The sequence below is a fragment of the Ascaphus truei genome, chromosome 6 (genome assembly GCF_040206685.1).
Source record: "Ascaphus truei isolate aAscTru1 chromosome 6, aAscTru1.hap1, whole genome shotgun sequence".
In the NCBI taxonomy this organism is placed as follows: domain Eukaryota; kingdom Metazoa; phylum Chordata; class Amphibia; order Anura; family Ascaphidae; genus Ascaphus; species Ascaphus truei.
Genome location: NC_134488.1, coordinates 7,839,459 through 7,855,149, shown reverse-complemented (window position 1 = coordinate 7,855,149; position 15,691 = coordinate 7,839,459). Strand labels below are relative to the sequence as shown.

The following is a 15,691-nucleotide window of genomic DNA, read 5'->3' as shown; positions in this document are numbered from 1 at the left end:
AACCTCCTGCTGTCCGGCCGTCCTGCCTCTCACCTGTCTCCCCTACAATCTATCCTAAATGCTGCTGCCAGAATCACTCTACTCTTTCCTAGATCTGTCTCAGCATCTCCCCTCCTGAAATCCCTCTCCTGGCTTCCAATCAAATCCCGCATCTCACACTCCATTCTTCTCCTCACTTTTAAAGCTTTACACTCTTCTGCCCCTCCTTACATCTCAGCCCTAATTTTTCGCTATGCACCTTCCCAACTCTTGCGTTCTGCTCAAGGATGTCTTCTTTCTACCCCCTTTTTATCTAAAGCCCTCTCCCGCCTTAAACCTTTTTCACTGACTGCCCCACACCTCTGGAATGCCCTTCCCCTCAGTACCCGACTAGCACCCTCTCTATCCACCTTTAAGACCCACCTTAAGACACACTTGCTTAAAGAAGCATACGAATAGCACTGTGGACATTCTGAACACATGATACATAAAGCTTGGCCCCCTGCAGACGCACTTACCAGAACTCCCTCCTACTGTCTCTGTACGTTCTCCCTACCTACCAATTAGATTGTAAGCTCCTCGGGGCAGGGACTCCTCTTCCTTAATGTTATGTTTGTCTAAAGCACCTATTCCCATGATCTGTTATTTATATTATCTGTTATTTATTCGATTACCACATGTATTACTACTGTGAAGCGCTATGTACATTAATGGCGCTATATAAATAAAGACATACAATACAATACAATATGTATGTATATATATGTATGTATATATGTATATATGTATATAGTATGAAGTTCAGCCCTTTAGGAGTGGGTCCTTCAGTCTGTGATTGGGGTTCCAGGCTATCTCTTCATGGGGTAGGAGCTCTGATCTCTGATCCATCCGGGCCATACACGGTTTTTAAACCCACTGCTTTTACTGATATTGTTTTTGTACGTGCATCCCTTAGCTTTTTTACACAATACAAATATTGACATACTACTCTAAGTGTTCTTTGCGCTTTGGATCCTATTTCATCTCGAGTGCAAGAGAATCTATTTTTTCATAGCGCGCTGGTAAAACTGTTGATTATCTCCATGTGCTGTCTGTATTATAATTCTGTAAAGTGTTGTGTACATTGGTGGCACTATAAATATACACACATTATCTATGTACTTGTAAAATTTAGTAGTCAATCATTTTTTGCGTTTCATTTCTATACAGTTTTTAGGGACTTTAATTAACCTAATATTTGATAAACCAATAGGGTGTCTTAGCAAGAAGATAATTTAAATAGGGGTTCATTTGGGTATAATAAGGTCTAGATCTATATTGTAGAGATATCGAACACAATAGTAGAAATATAAAGGATAAGAGAGGTTCTTGATGCACAGTTGTATGGGCTCTGTCCTTACTGCACATAGTTGCAACCTCATCAGAACCATCGCTGCAGTCTTTTTCACCATCACATTCTGGGTTATTCTTAGTAATGCACTCGTTGTTCTTGCACTTGTAGATATAATCTGTGCAGGTGGTGATGAGAGCTAGAAGACAGGGAAAAGACACTCAGACCATCAAGTTTCTACCACAATAATATCTAACGACATAGGGAAATATTTATTAAGAAGTGCTACTACGTACGACAGCTTGGCCCAGATTCACTAAAGAGTGCTACACTTTAGCAAGTCTCAAATCCTATTCAATTGAATGGGAGTTAAAGCGTTATAAAGCATAGCACCCTTTAATGAATCTGAGCCTTATGTGCTGGAAGACATCCAAGTGAATCGGCAGAAAAGGACCCTATTTAACAAATGGTGTAAATTCATAGGAATCATTCCAGGGTGGAAGACACCTTACAGCCCATTCACTTGGATGAGCTGTATGTGGCCACATTTACAAAGTCATGCTGGAATATTTCTTGTGGAATAGCGCTACTTAGTAGATTCCTAGATTTTGCAAAGACTTTTGATACTGTTGACCACACTTATCTTAAACAAGCTCCAGTACTCTACCCCATGCTTTAAACTAGTCTCTCTCTTATTTATTAGGGCAATCCCAATGTGTGTTTATCGTAGGCTCTAACTCTAACCACTTGGATATTAACGGTTAGGTTCCTCCAAGGCTGTTCTGGAGTCCTTACTTTTTTCTGTCTTTATAAATGGCCTGCCCACAGTTTGTATGACATCTTATTTGCACATGTATGCTGATTATATCATATATGTGTAGCCAGGTCCCCCAGGCTGACCCTCACCTCCGTTGTGGTGAGAGTCAGGGAAGGTTGCAGGGAGCGCTCCGGTGCACCAGAGGTTCCGCGTCAGCCCGAGCATCCAGGGCGCCGCCATTTCTGTATTTGCGCATGCACAGTGAGTCCCGTAGGCGACGGTGACACGAGAGGTCGCGCATGCGCAGCAAGTGGTTGCAGTAGCGCGCGAAGCACAGACCAACCAAAGGAGGTTTAGAGCAGGGGACTACAAGTCCCATGAGCCTCAGCCAGACCAGGTGACGCCCGGGAGCCAATAGGGCGGAGAGACTGAGCAGGGAGAGGTTAGGAGGTTGCGCAGGGGAGCACATTTGCCAGAGAAGACCGGGAAGGGGAAGAGGTAGGAGTTCAGAGTGTAGAGAGGCAAGTAGCCTCTACACTAGGCCCGAATACCATCAGGCCCAGATAGGCCCTGAGTCCCAGTCAAGTATACTTAATACAGGGACTGGCCCTAGAATAGGAACCTGTCACGTTAGTGTGTGGAGCAAGGGACACAGAGACTGTCACAGCTTCATCCCAGAGGTCTAGGACCAGACCTCTCCAGGAGTATCATCAGCCACTGGGTGGGATCACCCCAGAGGACATCACAGACAGCCCCACGTCGTCGGATCCTTTGTGAAGACTGTTTGCGGGCCCGAGCGCTCGGCAGGTAACTTCCATTAAAGTGCACCAACTATAACATTGTTCATACTAGTGGCTGCGCAGTCACACACATACACTCACTTTGGGGTTTATGGTGTGGGGTGTTGGACATGGTGTGGGTACACGGTGAAGGGTCGCGTCCTACGAGACGCGTTAGTTATTGTGTCTCATTGAAGAGTAACACTGATAGGTATGATACAAATGCAGAGTGAAAGAAGCTAAGGTGCATCGTGTTAATGTGCATGGAGACTAATTTATAAATTCAACATTTTGTTTTCTCACTTTGCATTATGTTTGCATTTTTCTCCACATCTCTTCATTGAGGTATAGATTTAATGACAGGAATGAAGTACTAACGCTGTTGTTGTTGCTCACTGATCAACGTTACTCACCTTTCCCACAGTCTGATTCGTCAGAACCATCCCCACAGTTATCGGTCCTGTCACATTTCTGTGTCTCAGGGATACACTTTCCATTTCCACATTTAAAGCTCTTCTCTGGGCACTCTGAAAAGATACCATGATTAGACTTTCAGAATCTCCAACAGGTAGCCAACATAGGGTTTCACAGACACGCATTTTCCCTTTTAATGTGATGTGCCTCATATTTTTGTACATTGACTAGACCAGCGTTTCCCAAGTGGGTCGCGACCCGGCACCGGGCCACGGCACCAAAATTGCCGGGTCGCAGCGAGGCTGGCCGCGCGGTGTCTCCCGTCCCCCCGCTCAAGTTAAAAAACAATGGCGGCGATTCCCCCGCGGTCCCACGCGCTTGCGCAGGGCAAGCAGGGCCCGCTCCCTTCCTCCCCCCCGCTCCCAACGTGGGACGGAGGAGGAAGTACCAGCTCCTCTGCGGCCCGCACGTTACATGGGGGAGGGTGGAAGTACGAGCTCCTACTGCGGCCCGCTTCCCCCCGCGGCCAGCTTCCCGAGCTCACCTCCCGTGGCACCCCCTCCCGAGCCCACCTCCCGTGCCCCCAAGCCCACCTCCCGTCCCGGGCAGCAGGGGATATCGGGGGCAGCAGGGGAAAGCGTCCGGCGGCAAGGTAAGTCATCCCACCCAGTCACTGCCTCCCACCCAAGTGTCCCTGGCCCCCTCCCACCCACCCAAGTGTCCCTGGCCCCCTCCCACCCACCCAAGTGTCCCTGGCCCCCTCCCTCCCACCCACCCAAGTGTCCCTGGCCCCCAAAAAGTGTCCCTGGCCCCCTCCCACCCACCCAAGTGTCCCTGGCCCCCAAAAAGTGTCCCTGGCCCCCAAAGTGTCCCTGGCACCCTCCCACCCACCCAAGTGTCCCTGGCCCCCCAAGTGTCCCTGGCCCCTAAAAGTGTCCTTGGCCCCCAAAAGTGTCCCTGGCCCCCAAAAGTGTCCCTGGCCCCCAAAAGTGTCCCTGGCCCCACAGCCTCCCACCCACGTGTCCCTGGCCCCCTCCCTCCCACTCACCCAAGTGTCCCTGGCCCCCTCCCAAAAAGTGTCCCTGGCCCCCTCCCACCCACCCAAGTGTCCCTGGCCCCCTCCCTCCCACCCACGTGTCCCTGCCCCCCCCCCCTCCAGTCACTCACATCCGTCGTTGCCTGTAATTCACTGTTTGTGTCTGTGTGCGTATAGGGGAGAGCGAGTGTGTGTGTGTGTATCAGTGTCTCTGTGTGTGTGTGTATCTGTGTGTATCTGTATCAGTGTGTGTGTGTCTGTGTGTGAATCAGTGTCTGTGTGTATCAGTATCAGTGTAAGTGTGTGTGTAGCAGTGTCTGTGTGGCTGCGTGTGTGTCAGTGGCTGGGTGTGTGTGCCAGTGGCTGTGTGTGTGTGTATCAGTGGCTCTGTGTGTGTATCAGTGTGTGTGTCAGTGGCTGCGTGTGTCAGTGGCTGTGTACTGTATGTGTGTGTATCAGTGGCTGTGTGTGTGTATCAGCGGCTGTGTGTGTGTGTCTGTGTGTGTATCAGTGGCTGTGTGTGTGTCTGTGCAGGCCCTATAGACCAGTATAGGCGATAACATTTTTAGTGGGTCACGAAAAAGAAGTTAAAAAATAACCGGGTCACGGAAAAAAAAGTTTGGGAAACCCTGGACTAGACCATTATCGTGATTATGATTGTCTGGGATGTGTTTCCTTTTGCAGCCATGCTGTGGCAGTAAGTCAGGGCACGACAGAACCATTGCAAACACAGGCAACATTATTTAATCGTGCAGTTCCCCCAACTCCTCTTTTGATTTAACATGGATAGGAAGCACATGTTCACAGAGCTGAAACATGCTATTTCCAGCTATGGGAAACCCCTGAATCGTTAGATACTTGCTCTTGAAAATTGTGACGGTATGTTCGGTCCAGAAGAAACAAAACGTAGGTTTAAATCCCCAGCCGCACACGAGTCAATGGGAAACTCGTATGACACTGGGGATTTTAATAAAGTACCAGTGACCTTTCCTGGTAAAGTATCTCTGGAACGCAACAACTTTATTTTATATAGCGCTTTTCTCATACTGAGGCTTCACAATTGCAACACATGGATTTTTACAGGCACAGTCTCTGCTCAGATGAGCTTACAATCTAGGTATTTGTTGCCTGTGGCAAAGGGAGATAAAGTGACTTGCCCAAGGTCACAAGGAGCTGACACGGGGAAAGTGTGTGTGTGTGTGTTCGCACGCATGCATTGCAAGGTCAGGGCCCCTCGACTGAAAGTAGGGAATGTCACATTGCTGGCAGCAGGACCCAGCCTCCAGATCATTCGAAGATGGGGCATAGTAGTTGCAGAAAATCCTTGCCCTCTATGATGAAAAGAATCCCTCCTGGTAGCTCCAGCCTGTGATGGTGCAGGGGTACCCAGGTCAGTAAATAAAGGTATTATGCCCGGCTGGGTGCCCGAGCCTTATTGGGAAATGTAGATGTCAGCTCTGTGACCCAGCAATGGCAGTAACACTCTGCTTGTAATAAAAATGTCTGTATGTCTCCCACCAGGTATAAGGTGGCGAGAATAATGTGATTTCTACTGTAAAATGTATTTCAATAGCAGTGTTTCCCTGTAACTGCGCAAAGGAAAAAATGGTTTTAAAACTCAGTAGCGCACGGCTGTTAGCTAACTTCTGCTAGGAAGGTCCTAGCGTGCTGAGATTTGCTGTGAGTGCTGGTGCGGTAAAATCATGAAATGGGTTATAACGCAATTTTTATAAAGTTTTATAAAAATTGATGAATGAAAGTCCCCCTATTTTAATTGCTCCAACATTATAGGCATTAGGGGATTTTCAGTCCGACGGCCAGAACATAGGGAAACACTTAAGTTGTAATTACTGTACTTTAGAAGTGTATAGCTGGAAACTCCTGTGAGGGGGGCAATGCATATGTAACTCAGACTTCTAAAATACCCCGCTAGTTTGGATCCACAGTGTCTGAAAAAGTCCATAGTTGAAAATAGTTTGCCAACTAAAGTGTGAAATGGGGAGGGGTAATCCAAGTACCCCATTTTAGCAAATGTCTAGGCAACTGGCCCAGATGTCGGGTCAGCTCAGACAAAATGTCGCCAGGTAAAGGGGCTTGGTCTGGTATGCTAAGCGGCAAAGGTGCGAAGTTCGTGCATGCCCTTGGCAAACTAAGAAGCCCCTCTGCCAGGTTTTCCAAGTATGGGAAACTCTGGGATAGGTGGGAATATTATTCCCACGAACGAGATTGGCTGCAGAGGTTACAGATCGTGATTCTTACTGTATAAGAATCCTTGCAGCCGATCGAGAGTCAGATTTATCTAACCTGGATTTTAAACTTTGCAACATCATAACCCAAGTCAAGAGTTCGTAAGAACTTAGGAATTCAGAACCAATTCTACGGCGATAGAACTAAGTAAGCAGCTGCGGAGGAGAAACAGGGGTTGCGAGAGGTGCCCCTATCCAAAGACTGTTTTTGGTTCTATTTGCGCACAACTCCCATTCCTGGGAAATTCAGCTCCTCCCCCTGGTGGACCCAGGCATCCCAGGCATTGGAAAAGAGGTGCAGCTATAGCTTTCGCGCCAAGCCACACATACTTTGCAAAATCAGAGCTTGCATTTTGCAAACTCTGCACGTGATTCTCCCGATTTTGGCAGGAACCACTCTCCGACCTCAGGATCCTCCTCATGGACCCTGAATTCACACCAGTGCATGCTTGGAGCTCCATCATGGGGGCGATATATTGCAAGAGACCACATCATTGGCATACTCTACATGCACTGTTAACTCTCCCGACTGCAGGTGGGTAGTCCCATCTTGGGGGTGCTATCTTTCAAGCGGTCCACACCGTTGGCATTCTACCTCCCCCTGCGCATTCTAGGACATATTTGAGCACACACCTGTAGTCCCATCTCGGTAGTGTGGTCTTTCAAGCAGTACACACCGTTGGCATACTATGTGTACTCTGCTGATACCATGGGTTTCAAGCACATCTCAGCCCTGGAAGAATAGAAGTACCCCACAGATAATTCCAGTTTGGGGGTGCTATCTTTTAATCGGTCCACAACATAGGCACACCGTAGGCATATTACCAGCATGCACTCGGCTGATACCATGGGTTTCAAACATCTCAGCCTTTGAAGTGAAGGGACTTGGCTCTGATATAGTGAGATCACGCACCTCTCAGATATTGAATTGTCCCGAACAAGGCAACAAACAGCCCTGATACAGTGAGTGCCCCCATTCACTTCTCAGTTAGGCAGTGGTGAGCTTGCAGTCGTGAGCTGGATGCTTCCCTTGACACCTCCTTAAGGGAGCCACTCAGCGTGCAAGCAGTGGGGAATAGGTGGCTCGGTTACAGTGAATGGTACATTACTTCTCCTTCAGCATATATCACCTTGTTTTGCTGTCCCTATTGCTCATCTCAGCAGCACCACCAAATACAACACCTTTCCCCCACTCCCCTAAGGGAGATCTGTAGCTACATGGTATGTTGTGATGTGGTATTCCAGGAGGCCCGAGTCTCCGCAGATGATAGTGGGAGCAGCAACAGGACACATGGTTGTCCGGTACAGCTCCTACATCCTACAGGGATCTGCCAGAGGCAGAGAGTGGTCCTTACAGGAACCCTTCCAGTAATTCACACTCAGGCAAGAACAATATTGGCAGGCCAGACCCGATTCCTTCCTTCTCTTACAAGACAGGTGCTTTACACACACACAGCAGACATGGAACACTTCCCTCGCATCTTGCATGGTCATTTTCTATGACTAGACCCCCCTAGGGCTTGAGGCCCCTGAGGCTAGTCACTCCCCTCCCCCCCTAATTCCTAATCCCTGATTGGGTAAGGCAGAACACCGCCTCTCTCCCCTAAGGAGCAGGCTACATACTGGAACTCCAACACTAAATTTGGGTAGGAAGCATCTTATATACCTGGGATGGGGTTAGTAACCCTGCCTCAAAACTGGGCAGGTTTAGATGATTGACGGGCATCACACCGTACTACATGTGACAGTTAACACCCCCTCAGGCATGATACTTCCAACTGGCCATTAGGCCTGCACCTGGATTTGGCAACAAATTAACTGGTGGCCTAATGGACACACGCGAGAGAGATTTAACCCTACCACTGCCTGCACTTACCAGGACTTACATGCTAGAAACACATAGTCAGTGGCACTAGGCTACATACACATGTTTGGGGTGTGTGTCATAAGAGTACCTATGAATGCCTGCTAAAACAATTATCTGTTACTGGAGATAAAACTGTACTGTAGATTATACATAAATTTATAATTTCTAAAGTAATATATATATATATATATATATAAGTGTTCGACAAACCTATACATTTGCACGCCCTGGGCGAGTGGATTTAACATTGTGGCGAGCTCTTATTGGCCCAAGCAGCACACGTGTGGTACTAGGCGGCGAGTAGATTTTTTTGTTCGGCGAGTAGATTTTTTTGTGATTTGTCGACCACTGTGTGTGTGTGTGTGTGTGTGTGTGTGTGTGTGTGTGTGTGTACACACACACACACACACACACACACACACACACACACACACACACACACACACACACACACACACACACACACACACACACACACACACACACACACACACACATATATATATATAAAAGAAGGGGGGGTGGATAAGTCTAATTTTCCAAGGAATACTTACTACATTCCAGTTCATCACTGTGGTCTCCACAGTCGTTCACCCCATCACACACATAATGTCGGGGTTTGCAGAGCTGGCTTTTCTTACAGCGGAACTGTTCTGTGGTGCATACTAAAGAATGAGAGCAAGACTCATCACTTGGCTCTTAACAGTATCCACTACATATCTAATGATGTGGTGCAATACAACCCATCACAATGTAACAGCATATTACGTACATGTTTATTATGGCACACAATCCACAGCCCAACTAAATGTAGCTATCTTGTCCCTGTTTCCTGCTACAGTTCTCGTTTTAAAACGTTCCTCTTTTATAACGAACAAGGAATACTAAAAATGTTGTTGATCCCGTTTGCTCTACTTCAGTGATAAAATATTCAGATACTGTATATGCATGCCTGTTCTATGTCAAATGATCCATCAGGAGTCAGTAAACTGATATAAATCCAAGTTAAACTACAGGTTATAACAATTATAAATATATTCAGAATAACCCACAAGGAATAATGGTACGTGTTAATCCTCCAGTTTACCCTATTAAACAACACTGCTATTATTAGCTATTATTAATTCAATTTGGTTCTGCATCGGGCTGCATCTTTAAGCAAGGAAACACCAGTACAACAGAAGACTAAGTATAAAACTCATAATTAGAAGAGGCATAACATGGAAATTATTGATCTGAAGAGCTTACTATCTAACCAGTACTGACAGACAGTACAAGCAGATACTCAATATGTTTTCCTATGTAATCCTACTGTGCTAATCTTTCAGTGTTGCTTAAACAGGTAGAGGGTTGGCTAAAGAGGGTTTTGTGGATTTTGGTAGAGAATTCAAGATGGTGTGTGCTGTACAGAAGGACCATAGAGACCGTCACAAAGAGGTGTAGTGCTTAAACAAAGGAAAGGACGGAATGGGGATGCATCAAGGAATGCCTCAAATACAGTTTAATTCCATTAACAACTGCCTTGCCAATCATCAACTCATTCTACCCCAAAACCTCAACAGCAAATGCACTTCGGTGAGGGGGGTTTACCTTTGTCAGCCTGCCTCCAACCCATTCTCCCCTGTAACATCGCCAATGTCCAGTTCATACTCACTGCACGAGTCCTCATCGCTGAAGTCCCTACAGTCATTCCACCCATCACATTGCAGCATCTTAGATATGCAGCTGCCGCTCTTGCAGGTATATTGGCCCGGACATGCTGCATGTAACCAAAATGAGCCAGTTAGTATCAATCACTCACTAGTCTTCTGCACTGGGGTGTAACATTACAACAATGTTGATTAAATCACATTGGTTAAGAGAGGTTACACCCATATTAAATTGAGCTCCATTCGTTGTACTGAACAAAATAAACACATCTTACATTATATTAAATAAAAAGGGCATTGTGACGGTAGGGGTAAATGTGACTGATTCTTAATAAAGGTCAAGCCTGCCTTTACCCCCTACCTGTCAATAATACATCTATAATTATATATAAATAAATATATATAATGTTGCCTGGTTCCAGCACTTCAGGGACCAGGAGTTAATTTTGTTTTCATCTAGATGTGGCTAAATGGTCTGTGATCTTTCCAAACAACTTTTTGCATCTAAATGGGTTTGTTGTTGCATTGCATTTCCTCTTCCCCCCCCCCCCCCCCCAATCAAGGCATGGTCATATTACAAACACTTGGGGGAAGGAAGACTCCTAGCCAGATGAGATAAAAAATCCCCTTCCACAACTAAAATTGAGATGATCTTAAGAAGCAGCTTGGGTAGAAGCTGCAGTGGACATTGCAGGAAGACAGAACAGGGAACATCTCTTTAGGGAGCTCCCTGCACCTAAGTTTATAGGGTTCCCCTGTTTGTGTGTTGATTTACTGTAAATAGTTGTAGCTATTTCTTTTTCCAATAAATTTATTTGATAAACGGAGTTTCAGTCCGGCGAATTGACCGTTTCAGTCCTGGTCTCCCGTGACAGGTACTACCTGGCATGAATGCCTAACATGGAGAAGTTGAGGGCTCCATGCGTAGCTGAAGGTATTATTGCTTTTACCGGCTAATTTAGTTCAATTTATTTTTATGTTACAATTGTCATGATTTCAGGTGTTACTAGCTAAAATGTCTGATAATTCCTTGGCCATATGCGCCCAGACGTTACACCAGAAAACCCTATGCTCTATTTTATTTATTTTTAAATGTGGGCTGTGAAGCATTGATATACGATATACAAATGTTTTTTAAACCTCTTGAAAATGTTAGAATCCCCTTAAAAATTCTTATACCTAAACGTGTGTATATAAAATTATAGCGTTAGAAGGGTATTTCTTTTTAATCAATGTACAGTACATCTGCCTATAACAAGTATAAAGTATATTCAATTAAAATTCCATTTCTCGTTTTTTTAATTTATTTATTTATTTTTTTAACATTTTAGACTATTGTTTTAAACAAGTTTTTAAAAAGGGTCTCCAGAGGTCAAATATCCATCTGAATCACTTTGTTGAAGGTTGACACAATAAGAAAAACACAGATTTAAACTAATAGATGACTGGATTAACTTCAAGAAACAAAATATAAGGGAAAGAAAATCTGTTTTTATAGTAGATTTCTTGTAGGCTGAGATACATTTTAGGGGACATTTTTTTCCTCCCGTATTTAAAAATATATATATAAGAAACCCCTGCAACGGTAAATGTGTAAATAAAAAGTAGCTGTATTCTGGGTTGGTAAATAAAGTTATAATACTCCATACACCTTACTATAACGTACCATTAAACTCCGACTACTGAATTTCCACAACTGTATATTTTAAGTGAGAGAGAACAGAGAGTTTGGTTACTCTGATAACTCTTATCACAAATTGGAGACTTATGTTGGATTCCCCCCCCCCCCCTTTTTTTCTGCTAATGGCTTTAGATTAAGCTCTAGTCTAAGGCAGTGGTGGCTAGCTCCAGTCTTCTGGGGCCACCAACAGGTCAGGTTTTCAGGATATCCCTGATTCAGCACAGATGTCTATCCCTGCTCTAAGGCTTGAGTTGGAATCTTATATGGAGAGCCGATATAAGAGAGGAAGCAGGGACTGTGGCTACTCACGGTTGCTGGGCTCGTAGGACAGGTACTCTGCTGTAAAGCCTGTGTCAGTGTAAGATTTGTCGGAGACGAAACGCACCATCGTTTTGCTGCTATTACTTGAGACAACGAAGGAGGCGCGCTCCCCGCAATACCTAGGAAAAAGAAGATCCGACAGATCTGTGAAAAATTGTTCTCAATGTCCATGGCACATGCACATTACGTGAACATTAGGGAACAAAAACTGCAAATGCTTTGGCCTATCCCACACTGCCTGTCTGTATCTAGGTGTAGCCATCTATCCCCTTGGCTACTAATCTGCCCTGCCTAACACAAACTAGGGTACCAGTGCAGGCAGTGTTAGGGTTTAATCTAGGCCCTGCTGTAGTAAGCAGCTTCCTTGAGTGACATGGGAGGTGGCCTGAGGCCTAGGGGTGGCCCACCCGGGGCTGAGACCTGGCTCGGGAATTCACATTGCGAGTCTTGACTAATGTGTGGCTATATATCCAAACACTACATTTGTTTGATCTTATATTGAATACGAACCTAATACTGTATTAAGGTAACCTTTATCCCCTTTACTGCTACTTAGCTAATTACTGGCTTAATAGTGGTATCCATATTGTACTCTATTTGATCCAGCCATTGTAGCAAGTATATAAGGTATATATGGGTTTTCATCCAACAGGATATCAATTTAAGGTTGACCTATAGGACTGCAGCATCTAAGGACTGATGATTTAAGAATATGATTATGGATAATTTACCCGCATTACCTTGAGTCCTTATTACTCCTCTACAGGGACTTTTATGAATTGTAATAATTACTGTGATATATTTTGATGCAATAAAAGTTTATTTTGTTTATTTTATCCTTCCCTCTCTGGCTATATTATCTACCTTTCGGAGATATTCACTTATGGCCTATTATTGCCAGTAATTTGTAAATATTAGCAAAGAGTGCATCCTAGTGGGGTTCTTTTTACCCTTATGTTTTTTTTCTGTGTGCGATATATAGTTATCTCCATGCAACTGCTACTACCACTATTATAGGACGTACTATTATAGGAGAGCAGTCTAATTCATCTGTTACATTTAACTCTACTGATGAGTTAGCAATATGAAAAGAATAGATGGAAACGTATAGCAATTGGTTTCCTGGTATAATAGAGCTTCACTCACCTTTGTTTGTTGATTTCCACATAGTCATTGGGGCAAGAATTGATAGGGTCTCCTGGCCCGACTAAATAGAACATGTTAAAGCGCAGCTTCACGTGCTTATTCTCAGGAACCTGCAGAGGGAAATAAGGAGTCACTGCACTGAACCACATGAGTTTAGTATAGAGCCCTTCGGTGTGAAAATAATCCTTCGACAGCTCGGTAGCTTAAGTGCCATAATATCTGATGGAGTACAACTCTTTCAAATATGCAGACAAAGCTCTTTAAACATTACGTTGGAAAGGGCAGCGCCTTACATAATGTAAAATGTTACTATAATTTGAAAGGTTTGATCAGCTTTATACAAATATGCCATTATACTTAAGTGGCAATGATATCTAAATATTTTTTTTTTTTTACTATGTGCAGAGTTGAAACTGTATTATCCCATACCATTGTACAGGGTGGTGTCTATATTATCCTACAGCATCATGTAGGGTAGTTATAGTATTATCCCAACACCATTGTGCTTATAAAACAGACAGATATGATTAGTAGTTCAGACCAGGGCAGGTCTCCAACTGGCAATACACATGGGATTAATACAACCCTCCAATACACATGGGATTAATACAACCCTCCAATACACATGGGATTAATACAACCCTCCAATACACATGGGATTAATACAACCCTCCAATACACATGGGATTAATACAAACCTCCAATACACATGGGATTAATACAACCCTCCAATACACATGGGATTAATACAACCCTCCAATACACATGGGATTAATACAACCCTCCAATACACATGGGATTAATACAACCCTCCAATACACATGGGATTAATACAACCCTCCAATACGGCTCCTCCACTTAAACAGGGCAGAGATCAACTATGAATCTTTATTCCCTTGAATGAACAGAAACCTAATGAGATATAATGGCTTCTGCACTTATCCCCATGACAAAGTAGGCAGTTAAAGGAAAGTGATCTCTACCACGGCACAGAAAATATTGGGGAAGAGCGGCAAGTGATTATGTTCTGAGGTTAGATCATTACAGTATGCACTTTCATTAGGCTTCTGAAAACAAACTCAATCCCTAATGTAGTAACCTACAAGGAGATTACCTGGATATCCCATACGCATTCCATATCGGGCGGATAATGTGCTGGGTAGTAGGGACTGGTAATAACTCCACTGGCCCCTCTCAGATTTTCCCCACAGACTACAAGAGAAGAATAGACAGAAAACTGAATTTCCCAGACATGCCAGCATTTGTTCTGTAATATCCTACTGTAATATCTATGCAAATGTGTATTCCCTGTAATATGGATGTTAAAATCAAACACATTTACATCTGATGGGACATATGAACTGCATTTTACAATAGGGCCAGACAGCACACCAGTGATCAATGAAATATCTCGCCTAAATAGCGCTCTCACTGAATGTAACAAAATTGGTTGCTGTTCTGGATCAATGTGAGACGATCATATAATTTTTTTATTGGTGTAATACCGAAATGTTGCAGGTTTTATGAACAGATCTCCACTTGTCAGGTGTATGATATATTTTAATCTCTATAGATGTGTGCTGAATTAACTATTTGGTTGTAGTTATGAGGGTAGTGTTATGGAGGTATGCTAAGATCAAGAGACGGTTCTTTATTTCGCCACGCTTACATTTCTTCTTTCGTACTTGTGTGAATTCTGCCATGAACCCCGGATGTTTTCCCTTGTCATCCGTGAAAAGTGTCACAAGCATCACATTCTGGGAGGACAGGAACGTGAGGTTGTAGGAAGGAGGGTAACTGCCACATAGCCTAAAAAGGAGAAAAGGATGGATCCAGGTAAATATCACATATACACTCTGGTCCCACAGACCTTTGGAGTAACAAGTAACATCTTCACCCATACAACATGGTTTGCCAATGAAAACAGCCTGCGATATTTGCTACTTTGAGAGCAACGTTAGCAAGGACCCCAAATAAGTATTTTTTCAGCAATGGAAAGGCCTAAAACTACTTTACAATAAATGCCCCTACATCAGTAACCTGACATGACAGTTGGGTCATGTGTATCTGTTACTAGCAATGTGTTAAGGACATGAATATCTCCTTGTATTTGTTATTACTATTGTAAAAATCCAATAAGATGGTTCTGCTGCCTTTCTGAGGTCCTCGTGCGCAGTTATTGTGTTGCAGGTGTGTAAAGGTGGGTTCTGGAGGATGAGGCATCTAGGGATGAGGTCGTCGTTTTTTGCATTTCGTCATTTTGCATTTTTCTTCAGGAGGTTTTTCAGCTCTATTTATGTGAGGAAAATTGTGGTATCTTCCATATTGCCACAAGTAGAGGATGATACCATGTTAGCCCAAAAGATAGACAAAAATAGGATTTGTAAAATAAAATAAAAATAAAGGTAGGAGTTACACTTGTAAAGGTAGAAGTGATACCTTATGCTTGCTCTTCTTTTCTAATTACCCTACTGGCTAAAAGGGCA

The 15,691-nt window shown here is 44.1% G+C and overlaps 1 protein-coding gene across 2 annotated transcripts in view; it reads right to left on the bottom strand.

The window, feature by feature from the left end:
* The window catches only part of ST14 (ST14 transmembrane serine protease matriptase), a 116,085-nt gene that overhangs the window by 16,117 nt on the left and 84,277 nt on the right, over positions 1–15,691 (bottom strand). For both annotated transcript variants that reach the window (XM_075603353.1, XM_075603354.1), the window contains exons 8-15: positions 14,875–15,014; positions 14,320–14,417; positions 13,206–13,315; positions 12,048–12,178; positions 10,063–10,167; positions 8,963–9,073; positions 3,259–3,372; positions 1,380–1,508 (exon numbers count right to left, since the gene is read on the bottom strand). In XM_075603353.1, the coding sequence (XP_075459468.1) occupies positions 1,380–1,508; positions 3,259–3,372; positions 8,963–9,073; positions 10,063–10,167; positions 12,048–12,178; positions 13,206–13,315; positions 14,320–14,417; positions 14,875–15,014 (938 nt within the window). The remainder of the gene's footprint in view (positions 1–1,379; positions 1,509–3,258; positions 3,373–8,962; positions 9,074–10,062; positions 10,168–12,047; positions 12,179–13,205; positions 13,316–14,319; positions 14,418–14,874; positions 15,015–15,691) is intronic.